The 16,003-nt window shown below is 46.4% G+C and overlaps 1 protein-coding gene across 4 annotated transcripts in view; it reads left to right on the top strand.

Annotated features, from left to right (window-relative positions):
* The window catches only part of Asap1 (ArfGAP with SH3 domain, ankyrin repeat and PH domain 1), a 295,049-nt gene that overhangs the window by 19,419 nt on the left and 259,627 nt on the right, over positions 1–16,003 (top strand). For all 4 annotated transcript variants that reach the window (XM_052161438.1, XM_052161439.1, XM_052161436.1 and 1 more), the window contains exon 2: positions 15,633–15,718. In XM_052161438.1, coding sequence (XP_052017398.1) covers positions 15,660–15,718 — 59 coding nt within the window. In that variant the 5' untranslated portion in view covers positions 15,633–15,659. The remainder of the gene's footprint in view (positions 1–15,632; positions 15,719–16,003) is intronic.

Here is a 16,003-nt window from a genome sequence, read left to right as displayed (position 1 = left end):
ATGCTACTCAGTAATAAGGATACACTGTATAAGCAGTTACTGTTGGGGAGGAAGGTGGGAGGCCATGGACATAGAAAACTGAATTCTGCTATATAAGTGACTAGGGTCTGTTCTTTGACAATGACAATGGCGGCTTACATGTTCCAGATACTGATATGTTCCATCCTCATATTTATTTCTGTGTCACAGGTGAGTGAACTGAATCTCAGAGCAGCAATTTTCCCAAGGTCACAGTTGAGTGACAGAGCCCAAGTATGGGTTCCAGCAAGCTGGTGACACAGCCGCCATTCCCGATGTGAGCCCAACCCAGTTCTACCAGGTGGATAATACTGCCACTGAGAGAGCCATCATTTCTGTTACAAGCAATGAATGAAGTCACTCTTGGGGCTCCACCTAACAGTCTCAGAAGAGCCACCATAATAAATCGGTACCTAACCTAAGGATGCTGGTATTGTCAGCCCTGTTTTTGGAATGATGCAGAAGTGAAGTGAGATATTTCTCTGAGGTCACAGCAGGGAAGCCACCAAGGGTACTGCCCATTCCAAGGTTTTGGTTGCAAGGAACACTACTAGCTTAAAGGAGACAGGAGGGAACTGGACTGGCCTGCTGTAAGTCCATGGACTAGGCAATAGGCTGTTTTATTACAGTAGGGAACACACAACTCCCTTGAATTATGATAACTTCATAAAGGGTTGGCTCACATGCAAACACAAACACACACAGAGACATACAACGGATGTAGAGTTTACTTGAAGCTAACCATGAATCTTACCGAGGCATTCAGTTCAGTGACACTGAGTCCATTCATAATGTGTGACTATCATTACTATGTAGTTCCAAGATGTTTTCATCACCCATAAAAGAAGTCACAATGCCTCATGGTCCCCCTCCCCCACTCCCAGCCCCTGGCAACCACCAATCATTTTCTTCTTTATGTATGCACCTCTGCTGGATGTCTCATGTGTGTGGAATTGTCCATGTAAGATTTCATGTCTGGCTTTCATTCAGCATGTTTTAGAATGAACGTTGTAAAGATCTACCCCATGGTATGGTATAGTGCCAGGATTCCTTTCGTCTGGCTGTTTGTTTGTTTTGGGTTTGTTTCTTTGAGACATGTTCCTGCTAGGTAACCTTGGCTGCCTTGATCCGTCATGTCCCTTCATTCCTTTTTATAGTTCAGTAATTCCATTGTGTGGGTAGGTTGCAGTGTTTATTCACTTACCAGCTGATGGACATCTAAGCTGTTGCTACTTTTTGGCTGTCGTGGCAAGTGCTGCTACGAACATTCATTTACAAGTGTTTGTGTGAGCTCATGTTTTCAATTCCTTGGGGCATATGCCTGGGGTGGAATCGCTCAGTCATCAGGTAACTATTTTTAACTTTTTCGAGGAGCTGTCAGACCTTTGCAAAGTGGCTGAGTGATTTTTTTTTTTTTACGTGCCCACCAGCTAGCAGACCTTTGCCAAGACTTGATGTTGGCCCATTTTCTTGTCTGTGGCCGAACTAATGGATGTGAAGTGGTGTGTCGTGATGGTTTTCCTTGCAGGTCTATAATGACTCATGCCTTTGAGCTGCTTCTCCCATGCTTGCTGGCCATGTCAAGGAGCTTTAGGAAGGTGTGGCTGGGTATAGGGCAGTAACCTCCAGAACAGCAGCCTAGGGGTTCCTTGTGGATATGTGGTTTTGAGGGGCAGAGAGCAAATGATTGGAAGAGTCTCAAAAAAGGTGTAGGCTTCATGGAGAGGCCCTGGGCAGAGCTGAGACTTGGGCTGAGCTTGGAAGATGATCTTCAGCCTTCCCCTTCCTCTTATTTCCTAGTGGGACTCCTTGACTGTGACCATTTGTAACCAGAGAGTAGGGAGCCCCTCTGTAAGTTCTGAGGCTGACTAATGGCTGGTCCTGGAGTGTTGGCCTCTTGCTGAAGTTGCTTGTGAGATTGGCTATAGTCCTATGAGATAATGCCCCCTTTATCATTACCACCAGAGATACACAGAGAGCATCCTTTCTACAACAAATACTACCGAGAAAGGATTCTCTTTCTCATCCTCTCTCCTCCCTCCTCTCCCCTTCTTTCTTTTGGGTAAGTTTTCATTTCCATCTCTAATCTTGTACCAAGCACTATCTGGGCACACATGGCATACATAGATAACTCAGTGCTGCAGCCGGACTGCAGAGAAGGTTCCAGACTGGATGTACTGTCAGATGCCAGCTTTTACTACATCTGTCTGATGAGAGGCCTTTTCTCCTTGCAGCTATTGTGCTGTATTTGGATATCATTGGCAGGCCAATAACCCACTTGAAGCAAACTTTCCAGAAAATCCCTGTCTCCCCTAACTGAGAGAGAGAGAGAGAGATAGAGATAGAGAGAGAGAGAGACAGAGGCAGAGACATGGTGGGGTGGGATTCTCCCTGATCATATCCCATGAGCACTGGAATGACGGAACCATGGCTGAACCGTTCCCTCCTACTCCCTACAGTCTGTAAGTTCCACTTCTGTTTCCAGTAAGGCAATGCTTGTCCATTCTCTCTTCCGAGATGTCTAGGTATGCCTTCTGCAAAGCTGGACTTCCAGGCTTGCTCCTTGCCAGGCCACTGCTTTCCACATCAGTCATAGCATGGAGGCGGGTGGTGTGAGGAAGGGCAGTTCTTCCAGCCTGTGTCTCCTGCCAGACGAGCCAGGAAAAGGTCTCTGCAGAGGAAGCAGGCTGACGCTGGAATGTCGTGATCCAGCACATGAAGTCCTCGGTTGGGGCCCCTGCGGGAATCTGGAAAGTGCCCAGCTGCTTTTCTGCAGCTGGCCATGGGGAAGGGCCCCACCACAGCTGTGTGTTTGCACTTCATGTCAGGGTGCACATGCATCTGTACATGCCTGTTCTGGGAATGGCGGCCTTTGGTTTAGGCGTGGGGTCTCTTTCCCCACTCTTCTTTCAGAGAGGGTTTCAAGCAAGCCCAGGCTTGCTTTGTAGCCCAGCATGTTTGTAAACTCTGGATCCTTCTGCCTCTCTCTCTAAAGTACTTGGATTTCAGACATGTGACACCACACCCAGAATTTCATGCATGTGTGGCTAAGTTCTTTACTAACGGAGCTACATTTCCAGTGCAGCTTCCCCCATTTTTGCCATGTAGTGACTCATCTGAGTCCTGGTCATTCAAGATTTTGAGGGAACAGGGTTACCCATCAGTTCAGGCTGTCTAGATGCTGGAATAGGATGTCTCTGCTGTGCTTTTTCTTCTTAGGAACCTTCATACTGCTTGTGAGATACCCATGATGTGACCCTTGCTTCCCTGCTAGCACCTGAGGTCCCAAGGAGCTAGTAGCCCTTTCTTGGCTAGTAGCCATGGCAATATATGCTATCCCTGGGGGGAAGAAATACATCTGTCTTGCTTAACTGATTTTAATTCTTTGTCATTTGTGGATAAAATCTTGGGGGAAGTGAAGAGACTGGATTAATGTCTGAGAGAACTTTGGTTTGCAGGAGGTTCTAGAGGATGGGGCCTGTCAGGACACCTCATACCACACAAAACTGCCAAGCAAGCGGCTTGTAGGAACGAGTGTCCTGATAACGTGTTGCTAATCCTTTGGCAACTAGAAATTGGAGAACTCTGCTGGGAAAGTCTTGGCATGAGATATTTGTTTGGTTTATTAATTCATCAATTCACTGAACATCCACTGGGCCAGGCACAGTCCTGGCTGAGGGTCATTTTGTTCCCTGAAGGAATCTCTGGAGAGGAAAGTAGGGAGGACTGACAGATTGCTTTCTCCATAATTCCGTCTTGCTTGCCAGAGAGTTTTTCCCAACAGTCTTCCATTTCAGGTGGCACCCTGATGTCCACATCTTGTTCCCCTGTGGAGGTGACCCCAAATGACTCAGTGAGTTGGCAGGCAGCAGCATTTCTGAGAAACAGAGGCAGATTTTCAGAGAGATGTTGGAAGGTTGAGCTGCCTGCCCCTGGTGTTCCTAGGTCACATAGTCTTCCTAAGTATGGCAGGAAGATATGTCACTGGGCTTCCTTGTCCAGCTGTGTAGTCCTGAAACTACACAGAGTCAGCTCACCCGGCTCAGTATCCTGTCACTGTGCTGACAGCCATCGCACTTGGAGACAGACAGCTGTTTGTCCTCATTAAAAGCAAAGAATCTAGACTCTAAGATAATGCTGTTTTGAAACTGAGAAGCTCCTTCTATGTTGGCAGGCAGCAGCATTTCTGAGAAACAGAGGCAGATTTTCAGAGAGATGTTGGAAGGTTGAGCTGCCTGCCCCTGGTGTTCCTAGGTCACATAGTCTTCCTAAGTATGGCAGGAAGATATGTCACTGGGCTTCCTTGTCCAGCTGGAGGAAGTAGCATGCAAGGCTACATATATTTGTGATACCATATATATGTATATGATGTATATGTATATATGCATGCATATATGTAATTAATATGTAGCATATAATTAATAAATAATTAATAATTCATTATTATATTTGTATTGCCTGCAATATAAAAGGCATTCCCCCTTCCCATTCTGACAGTTCAAGCAAAAGTGTCTCTGTCTGCCCCCCTTTTTTAATTGATTCAGGGAATGTATTCTGGCAATGATAGTTGCAACTGACCACCTGCTGTGCAGCAGCCCTTCTTAGACCTATGGAAAGGGACAGTAGTCCTAGCTGCAGTACTAAGACATTCTGATGTGCTATCATGAAACTTTAAAACAGCCCGTGAAATAGATCCCCTGTATTGGTTAATCCCTGGAAGACCACGTTTGTACCATTTTGAGAACTAGATGGGCAAAGGATGCCAAGAGAGGCATCAGTTGCCCATGTTTTTCCAGAAGGTCTAATTCACAGCAGGCTCTTGAAGGTACTTTTTATAAATATACCTGTTTATTTATTTAATTTTGAATCTCTGTATTCCGTCTGGCTTCAAACAGGCTACATAGCCAAGGACTACAAGTTCAACTTCTGATCTTCCTTATGGCAGAGGTCTTATGCTTAGCTTGAGGCTACTCTTATGGTGTGAACTTTCAACATTAGAATACACAGTTCAGAGGGGTGAGATGCTTACCTGAGGCTCATAAGGGAAGAGGAGGACTCTGGGACATCAGCCCACAGATTCCAAAGCCTCCACCTTCTCTGCTTTTACTTTCAGGTTGAGAACTTCCTAATTGCAAACCTTCCCATGTGCATATCCACTTTAGATGGCAGCAGATCTGAAATCACAAACCATTACTGCCATACACTTCTGGATGAAGTAACACTGTACTAGGCAGAACAACGCACATTCCCACAACGGGCAGTTTCTTTAGGCTGCGGCCTTGTACCTTACACGGCTGTACTTAGAGCCTCTTCCCTTCTGTGTGACTGACTGATAGCCTCCTGTTCCACCTCAAAACCGGATGCTACTGTTCTCCTGCTCCATGGAGCTACCCCATCCAGTCACGTGCGTCCTTCTTTACAGTAGCTTCTCCTTTTGTAGGTAGGCACAACTGTAGGTTCACCTGTGTGGCTTGCATCAGAAGACAGGGCCCAACTTGGGATGGCCTCTTGTTAGCATCTGCCACACAGTGTAAGAATGAATGGATCCTGCAAAACGAAAGATAATCGGATGTCTAGTCCATCCATGTTTCTTCAATGCCAAGGGTACTCTTTAGACATCCTCTGTATGAACAAACAGGGTGAGGGGTTGGGATTGGTATCTCATTAACCCTACAGATATGTAAGAATGCCACGCCCAGGATTTCTGCAGCTAGATGGGGAAGGGGGGAGGCAGGAGTGGGTGGGTGAGTCTTCCTGGGAGACCAGGTTGCTTTGCGTGTTTCTTTTGAAGAGCTGAAGGTGGGATTTGGCTCCTTGTTTCTCTCCGTGTCAGTCCTATAACAGCTGTGCTTGGCTTTAAGTAGATGGTATTGAGTGCGCTTAGACACACCTCATTTCTTTTGATTCTGGGATTCCTTTGATTACAGAATGCATTATTGATGTCCTGACAGTGCAGGCAGAGAAAGCAGAAGTCAGAATGCATTGGCAGGAACGCACTTCCTATTCCAGGCGTGCTAACCTGTGAAAATATGGCTATCAGAAACAGAGAGAAAAGGATGTTATAAAGAAAACAGCCAAGCTGGGTGGCTGGGTGGCTGGGTGGCTGGGTGGCTGGGTGGCTGGGTGGCTGGGTGGCTGGGTGGCTGGGTGGCTGGGTGGTGGCTGCTCTCAGGACAAGACATGAGCGTGCGTGAGGCTGGTCTGGTTAGCTTCTTAAAAGGTCCCTTTCTAGCCTTCCTAGTGGGAGACACATGTATGGAGTTGTTTCTCCTGAAGCCACTCCTCCTCTGAAAGGCTGTTGAGATTTAAAGGAAAGAAAGGACTTAGATACATTTTTAGATACATCTAGTTTTATTTCTGTTGCTGGGGCGAGAACAGTCTGACCAAAATCAACTAACTGTGAAGGGTTTATTTCATCTTACAGTTGTAGATCTTCATTGAGAGAAGTTGAGGCAGGAACTTAAAGGCAGGTAGGCTTGCTTGCTCTTCCATACAGCATTACCTCTGACCAAGCAAATCACTTGATAGCTAAGGAAGTGCAACAGGAACCATGGCACCAGCTCATAGGATGGATTATACTCAGCTACATTTCTTATTTAGTGTAGGATCACCTGCCTAGGGAATGGTTCTGCCCACGGTGGGCTGGGCGCTACTCCATCAATTAACATGATAATCCCTCATAGACCTGCCCACAAACCAGTCTGATCTGGGGAGTTCCTCAAGGGAGACGCTCCTCTTGGATGACACTGGGCTGTGTCAGTTTGTCAGCTAACCAGGACACTGCTTTTATGTTACTCATAAAAACTATCACAACACTCATCCTGTATTAGCCCATTCCCTTCCCAGTGGGAACAACGACGCCTGCTCTCAGCTCTCAGGTTGTTATGAAACTAAATAAGTTAATTTTTTTTTTTTTGCATGTGTGGTACACATACTTGCCTCACAGCACATGCTAGCTCCGTTATTATTTTTTAATGGTTATTTAGGTTGTGAGGGTTGTTATTGGCTCCTAAAGATGGAGGAAGAGTGGTGCTTCTCACTGCTCTGGGCTTGGTGAGGACCCATGACTGTAGGTGACAGAGTAGCTGCCACCTAGGCTTGACCGCTGCTGGTGAATCCTCAGCTAGCTAGAGGCTTCCATGGGAACTAGAACCTCCCATGCAGGCTCTTCTTCCCCTGCTTTTCCTGTCCTTGAGTGGAGGCTGGGACACTGAGGCGTTATCCTGGAAGGTGACTTGCAGGCCTTGGAGGCAACATCCTCTCTGATTGTCACTGGGGCAAGGGTCACTGGACACCCACAGGATGAGCAGACCTACGAGAAACGTCCATGCTGCTGATCCTGATGACAAGCTGCTAAGTCAGGACTCCTGGCCGCAGGTGTCGTTCCTAGTTTGGGTTGTCACCATAGCAACAGTTATGTGTCCTATCACCTATTTGGCTGTGGGTCTTTTGCTTCGTTTAGGTAGAAACTCCCTCGGTGTCAGCATCTCTAACCTTAGCTTGGCAGGATCCCTTGCATCCAGAGCTCCAAGTACCCTAAGTAGGTAGCACCCAGTAGGTCATGCCAGAGCTCTGAGCTCTGAGTGTTGGAACCCTCCGCTTCTAGTGCTACAGCTCCTCGGTAGATGGAAGCGCTAATTTTTGGTGGCTCTCTGGAACTCTTCTTCCGGCTCAGCTCTTTACAGTCCCAGCTTCTACCTTCTGGAACTATTCAGCTGCTGCTTTTGGGTATGCTTGGGGCTGGCAGCTCTGGTAGTTGTCTGTTATCCATGTTATCAGCTTGCTTTCATATGGTAAAGATAAAGACCACTGGTAGACAAGAGAACCCTCAGTGAGACTTTAGTTAATAAACTTTAGGCTGCAACGCCACAGGTGGGGACAACACAGGGAGGTAGACAGAAGGACACTGTTGAACAGATCTCAGCACTGCTGCTTTTGTAGACAGTTGTACATAAACCCTAGATGCCCTGGCTGGGGACACCTCCATGACCAGACTGAAGATTGTTGTGAGGATGATGGATGGCTGTGATGGAACCACAGAGAGTCAGCTCTGACATTGACATGACAGAGCTGAGTCATTGTAGGTTCTGTGACAGAAAAGGCTCCTAGAGCATAGCCAGGGAATAGCCACCATGACAGTTGTGATAGTTCCTGTGATTGCAACAAAATGTCTCCGGGGCATCTGGGACTGGTTCAGGGTCTTATCTGGGCACTAGTCACTATGTCAGTGTTCCTGAACATTCATTCACAAGGCATTTAAACAACCCCAGCTGTCATGATGAACACTTCAGGAACTATCCAGGGAGTGTCTGTTCGGACATCTTTAGTGGTTCCTGTGAAAACAGTGGGGCTGAAGTTTACTTGGCACTGCCCCCAACAGGCCTTGAGGAGTGGCATCGATGTTATTCACAGCCTTGCAGGAATTGGAAAGCATCAGCACCAGTGGTTCTGATCTGCTAATGTCCCTGCCTAGCCTGGGGCAGTCATCCAGTTCTGCCCTAGGTAGCTGACACCGTAGCCAGGCATGAGGGAAGACGGACAGCTATCAAGCAAGCAAGGGAACTGCTTGCAACTCACAGCTTCAGCCATTTAAACAAATAAATAGACAAACAAATAAGCAAACAAACCTTGATGGGTATCCACGTAAAAGATGAGGCATGAAATTCACATTCTTTAGCAGACCTTATCCAACAATTCCTAAGCGTCAGTATAAGCATTATTTGCTAAATAATAGCAAAGCATCCTTAGGGAAGGATGGAGGCCTCCCTCTCCTCAGCAACACACCTGCCCTACACTGGCAATTCTCATACTTTATGACCATTTCCTTCCTAGCAACACTGCACTATAACTATCATCTTACCATCTCTAGGCAGGCTCTGCCTGAAGCCAAAAGCCGTGGAAATGTGAGACTGTAAATGTGAGAGATGAAGGCATGATATGGCTCCCGGTAGATGGAATCTTGCCCTGCTGTGCCTCATTCTCCTGGGGCCCTCTTTGTGTTGGGAAGCTGTGGGTTTGTTCCCTCCTGTCCTGTCCAGCCAGCCTGGTCCGAGGGCTGTATTGGAGCTACTTCCTGGCTCCCTCTGAGTTTGTCTCTTGGTGGTAGACAGGAGTGGGGAAGAGGAAGGGGAGGCAGGTGTTTCTTGAAGCAGGATGCACTATCTTTTAATGAGGCAGAGAGGTCTCAGGATCTGCCAACTGTGAGCTGGTTAGCTAAGAAAGTCACTGATGTGGTTCAGTGTCAGTCTGGAAGCCTGCAGACCCGGAGGCCAAACCTGAATCAGACGACCCAAGAACAAGGAACACCAATATCCAAGAACAGAAGAACGTGGATTTCAGCTCATGTGGAGAGCAAATTCACCCCTGGTCTTTTCTTCAGTCAGGCCTTTGGATGGGGCCCATTCATCCCAGAAACACCCTCAGCATATTCATCCAAATGCAATGTTTATGCAGCTGGCTGGGCAGCTCTTAGCCAAGTCAAGCTGACACATGAGATTGACCATCACCCTTCCCATTGCGGGGTTGTTTCCAGTATTGTTGATGCCACAGGGTTCAGAATGGGTAAACTATTGCGCTAGGAGATTCTGGGAGTTGCTTCCTAGAAGGGTTGAAGCGTCAACCCGAAGAAACAAGTTGAGTTGCAAAGAGATGGAAAGAAATAATAGCAAAGTAATATGTTTGGCTTGTTTTTCTTTAGGCTCTTGGTTTTGTCTAACTACAGCTCCCGCTGAACAGGAAAAAAAAATCACACTGGTAAATGGGAAAAGTGTTTGACATGATTTTACGAGAGGAAGCAATTGTCTGAGCTATAGCCAGCTGCAGATGACTCCAGAGTTTCATAACATCCTTTCTGAAAGGATGTGAATGCAGTGTCTGTGAGGCTCCTGTGGAATAAAACTCTGCTACTCTCCGAGGATTGGCACTGGAGAGAGGGTGTTAGTTTCTTGGTTTAAACAACTTCCGGGGTGGAGAGTTTATTTTGGTTGATGGTTTCAGAGGGCTCAATCTGTCGTTCTTGGTCCTATGTATTCAGGCAGAGCATTGTGGCAGAGAAGTTTCTGTGCCTCGTGATATACAGGAAACGAAGACGAAGGGGATCCTGGGATTAAGTGTGAACTTCAAAACCATGCCTGAAGCAACCAGTGTTTTCCAATTAGGGCCCATCTTCTGATGTTTCCACCATCTTCCCAAACATTGTCAATAGCCTGGGCTCAAATGTTCAACATGTGAGTGTGTGTGTGTGTGTGTGTTGATGGGGGTATATTTCACATTGCAACCACAACAGAAAGGTTTATGTGCCACATGGTTCATGCCCCTTACTCCTATATGACATCAGGGGTGGCTGTCCTGACTGACAGACTTTACGTTGCAGGACAGACTTTCAGTAGAAAAGCATATACCAGAGAGTTAACAAGCTAACTTCAAAACCATGCCTGTAGCAACCTGCTTACGCATCTTGGTGCAGATGAATTCCACTTTATTTCAGAGGGCAGTTGTTTTAAGCATTTTATCACTGGGGCAGCAAGGTGGCAGGCGAGTGAGAGGAGCATGCTATTCACTCATTCTACACATTTTATTGAGCACCTATTTACAGACACCCATTGCTATCTACCTGTCATCTATCTTATTTTTATTGTCTGAGAATTTTATGCATTTAATATGTTTGGCTCAAACCTCAAATTTCTTCCCCTCTAATTCCTCTTCTATTCACCAAGTACCTTTCCTTCCCAACTTCATGTCTTCAAGTGCTCACTCTTAGACACACACAGATGCACACACACAGACACACAGAGACACACACAAGAACCAGGGTCACACGCAGACACACAGACACACATTGCCACACACACAGACACACACACTGACATACATTGATACACACAGACACACACAGACACACACACACACACACACACACACACACACACACACACACACACACTGTGTGCTGCCTGTATGCGCACTATTGTAGGGCTATCTCCTGGAGCCTGGGTAGCCTTTCAGGAGCCACACCCCTGAAGAAATTCCCTTCTTCCTGTAGCCATCAGTTGCCAGTAGCTCCTCAGCTATGGGTGGGACTTCTGAGCCCCTCCTTTTTCCATGCTGGGCTTTCGACTGGCTTGGTCTTGCTCATGCTTGGTCATGCTGTCACAGCCAGTGTGAGCTCCTGTGTGCAGCTGCCTTTTCAGGTCCAGAAGAGCCTGCTTTGCTGTAGATATCTGCTACTTCTGGCGCGTATGGCAGTCCCTGAGGCTTACGGTAGGGAATGTGGTGTAGATGTCCCACGTAGAGCTGAGCGCACTCTCTTGTTCTCGTAGTCTCTGGTTGTTGACTGTTGTGGGTCTCTGTTACTCAGTACATACTACAAGGAGAAGCCTTTCGGATGAGGTTTGAGAGATGCACTAGTATAAAGGCAGAAGGCTAAGAACGAGGTGGGTGGGGCAGAGGTAGTTTAATACTGTGTCCATGTAGCAGAACCATAGTATTATGCATTATGCATTTAATATGTTTGGCTCAGACCCACCCCTGGGACATGTGATCTATCCAGAACCTAGATTTTGTCTATTCTATAGTACTAGGAGTGAGCTCCCGAGTGTCTTGATCCCTCTGGAGAGAAAGAATCTCCAAAACCCAATCAGTCTCAAAGGATAACATGGTCTTAATGTGTGTGCTTAGCGCAGAGCACCGTGGGAAGCCATCTTGGCCTGTGTATGGATGCTGACCTCATCTTAAGAGGTCATCATCCAGGCAGCAGAGTGTCACACCTCTCACAGCTCCTTCACACTCCTCTCTGGAGAGTCAGTGTGTGCGCTGATGTGGGCTAGGCTGGAATTATGGCTTTGTTTTTACAAACAAGGACCTAAGAGGCTGAGGGGCTAACCTATAAATATGGGATTCTGGAAACCAGTCAAAGGACAAAGCTAAGGCAGGAGAGTGGGCAAGGAGCCATGGGACTCATATAGCAGCTTCTGGAAGACTATTCAGAGGAGGTATGGTTGCAGCTTATTTATGTACTTATTTATTATTTCTGAGAGAGTGTCATGCATCTCAGGCTAGCTTCAAATTCCCCATGTATCCAAGGATGACCTTGAATTTTCTGATCCTCTGATCTTTATCTCCAGAGTGCTAAGATTAAAGATGTCATAACCATGCCTTATTTATGCTGGGATCAAACCGAGATTTTTGTGCCCATTAGGCAAGCACTCTACCAATCAAACTATACATTCCCAGTGCAAGCAATTGAGCCTGCATCCAGAATCTGGTTCTCCTAGGCACTGTCTCAAGCACATTATATAATGTTTCTAAGTCTTGAGTTTTCTCTTCCATGAAGACGACTCCTCCTTATCTGGCTTGCAGGACTTTGGTGAGGGTCAAGTTGGTGCCATGCAAGGTAGAACCCCTGCAGGAACCACTGTGTCAGTCCTCATCCAGGCTGTGCTGTCTGTCTGTGTGCAAGGCTTCACTTCTGCCCCTGACTTCATTCATACTCATTGGTGTTCATAAATTAATGTTCTCACGCTGTCTAGTTTTTTTCTACATTCTTACATTCATTCATTCATACGTTTGTGTACGTGTGTACGTAACATGCCACTGCATACATATGGAAGTCAGAGGATGTCTTGGGCGAGCTGCTTCTCTTTTCCCATGTGGGCCCCTTGAATTTAGGTTTTCAGGCTTGGTGGCAAGATGAGGCCAAAGAGGCTAGCAAGTGACCAGGCTAGCAAGCGACAAGGCTAGCCAGTGACACTTCAGCGATTTCTGTTCTTTTCATGGGGCAGGACCTTCTTTTCTTTCTTTCTTTCTTTCTTTCTTTCTTTTTTTTGTTTAATAAACAATAGCTGTTCTTTTTTATTATCTTATTCATTTACATTGCCAATGGTAAAACCTTTCCCAATTTCCCCCTCTCAAAAGCCTCCCTCCCCAACAATTCCCTACCCCTCCTCCCACCCCCTGCCTCCATGTATATGCCCCTCTACCCAACACACTCCCACCTCCCCCCTACCCTCTGTTTCCCTTTGTTGGGGCCTCTATTGAGCCTTTACCTGACCAAAGACCACTCCTCCCACTGATGCCCAACAAGGCCTTCCTCTGCCACAGTTTTGGCTGGAACCATGTGTATCCCTTGGTTGATGGTTCAGTCCCTGGGAGTCTTGGGGTGTCTGGGTGTCCGAAGTCATTGTTCTTCCCATGGGGCTGTAAACTCCTTCAGCTCCTCTGGACCACCCTCTAGATCCTCCGTTGGGGACCCCAAGCCCAGTCCAATAGTTGGTGGAGCAAGACCTTTTAGACTTTGTCCACCCCCAACATTTTTTCATGTGGGAAAATGCAATACAGCCTCTGTTCTGTAGGTTTAGATTATATAGGCAAAACCATACATTCATTCTTCAATGACCATTTACTGAGGAGGACTCAATTATGTACACTAATAAGATGGATGTACTTTTTATTTTATTTTTACATGAATTTAGTCTTGCCTGAATACTTGAGACTGAAAGACAGAGGACATCTTCAGTATTTCTTCGAACTCATCTGTGCTTCAGTTTTATAATCATCAACTCCAAGAACGGCGCTTCTCATGGGTCCATGGTGCAGAATAGAATATTTTGGCTGTTTCAGAAATTGTTGGGCATTCTGTTCTGATCCTAAGTCAAAATTCATGCAACCTGGTCTCTGAAACAAACCCAAATCAGCAACTCGAGCAGTTAAAAAAAAAAATCAAACATTCTGATGCAATACAGTCCAAAGGCAGACTGATTTGATGCCTACATGCTGAGAGACCACTGTCAGGAAATAGCGAAGTCCTTGGTTTCCATAATAAAATCATTATAATTCTGTAAGCGTGCTGCCATTCATGGAGTACAGGAGCCTCAGGTGTGATCTGAGGTGTCTCAGGAACCTTTATTAGTGTGAGGGCTTACACAGTGCAACATGCCCACTGTGTGGTTATAGCCGTGGATGAAGAAAAATCATGCACAGAGACAAGGGTGGGTGTCTGCCAATAGCAAGCCAGGTTGATCGTGCACTTGATTTGTAATTCACCTTTGGTCCTTGGGTGTTGTGAAACTTAACTCTTGCTAGCGTTTTCCTTACCTCCTCTTACATTTAAATAGCTTTTGTTCTAGAGTACCAAGAAGCCATTGAAGGGTGGTTAGCTGGGGGGTGGAGAGATGGAAGAGGACACCATCAGATTTCTAAAAATTTTATCCTGCACATCAACTTGATTAGAAGATGGAATCTTGGGGCCGGAGAGATACCTCAGCAGTTAAAAGAGCATGCGCTGCTCTTGTAGAGGACCTAAGTTCAGTTCCCAGGGTCCACATCTGGCAGCTTACAACCTGTAACTCCTGATCAGAAGAATTCATTGTCTCTTTTTGGACTTTGAAAGCACATCTGTGCATATGTCGTACACACACACTCATATCCATGTAATTAAAACCTGAAAAAGAAACCAAGACGTAAGTCTTGCTTGCATATGGGATTTTTAGAAGATCAGCACCATCTATGACTACGAGGAGACTGGACACAGTGTGGAGGTTTGATGTTCTCTGCAGTTCCTGATACTGATTGGAACTGGGTGGAAGATGCGTGGATCCCATGCCTCCCTTCTCCCGTGTTTTATATGTGGAAGGGGGAGAGTGACTTTATTGTGGAAGACCTGATTTAGTCCTGAGGTTAGGTCAGTTGCAGTAGCCCAGATGACAGTACTTGGGGGCTCAGTCTAGGGCATCAGAGGAGATAGGGCTGTGCCCCTAAGTGTGCAGGGTGATGGTTGGGTCTAGAATTTCTGGCATTGGATGGGGGTACCACTCTGAGCTAGTGACCCTGGAGAAGCACCAAGCAGGCTCATTATAGTTTACAGTCCCATCTTTCTTTCCCTTCTATTTTTACAAATTTTGAGGTTGCTTCCTTGTGCAATATCTTCCAATTGAGCTTTATTTATTTTATTATTATTATTTTTTGTTTGTTTTGGTTTTTTGAGACAGTGTTTCTCTGTATAGCTCTGGCTGTCCTGGAACTCATTCTGTAGACCAGGCTGGCCTAGAACTCAGAAATCTGCCTGCTTCTGCCTCCCAAGTGGTCAGATTAAAGGCATGCGCTACGACTGCCTGGCTAATTAATCTTTGATATGCATGCATTAATACCAGTCCTTTCCCAGGTTCAGAGGAGCTGTCCTGAAATATGTAGGCTTATTTTCATCTGCCTTCTTAAGACAAGTTCTGCTTTCCAGGAGGCACACAGCTGCATGTGTCTGTCTGTCTGTCTGTCTGCCTGTCCATCACACCTGCCACACACACAGTTACTTCATGTTTAAGGAGCCTGGGCCTAGAGAAGTTAATGACTTGTAAATTGCTCTCTAAGTCTGAGCCAGAAATAGAAGGCAAGAAAGTTCCCGAACAGTCTTGCACAGAGCTGCTCTGATGGAGGTGTCAGCCCCACTGTGGGGAGTGACACGCGCTAGCTGTCTACCCTCACATGCTGACTGGTCATTCTGGAGAGCCAGAGCACTCCTAATAGGACTCAGCTTCCACTGGTTGGATACAGGTCTTCTTGCACCTCCCCCACCCCCCCATTACCTTGCTGACCTTGCCACCTTTTCTCTCCACACTCTTCAGGTTGTTTTCGGATGTGACGGCTGAGACATGAGATCTTCAGCCTCCCGGCTCTCCAGTTTTTCCTCAAGAGATTCACTATGGAATCGGTGAGTGGTCCCCGGTCCATCCTGTCTGGGAAACATGCTGGTGCTTTGCAGGGTGGGTTGGAAGCAACTTCAGTGCAAACATTCACGCTCATAACTCTTTTGGTATTTGTGACATGATAGACCTCTGAATATTTTCTCTCTCTTTTTTTTTACATTTATTAATTTATGCATGTGTGTTTTATGGCATATGTGTAGATATCAGAGGACAAATTTTGGGGTTGAGTTTCTCCTTTCAAACCATGTAGGTTCTAGGAATCCAGCTTAGGTTTTCAGACCCAGTAACAA

Source organism: Apodemus sylvaticus, chromosome 17 (assembly GCF_947179515.1).
Source record: "Apodemus sylvaticus chromosome 17, mApoSyl1.1, whole genome shotgun sequence".
Classification (NCBI taxonomy): Eukaryota; Metazoa; Chordata; class Mammalia; order Rodentia; family Muridae; genus Apodemus; species Apodemus sylvaticus.
Note: the sequence above shows the minus strand (reverse complement) of the source record. Positions and strands in the feature narration are given on the sequence as shown.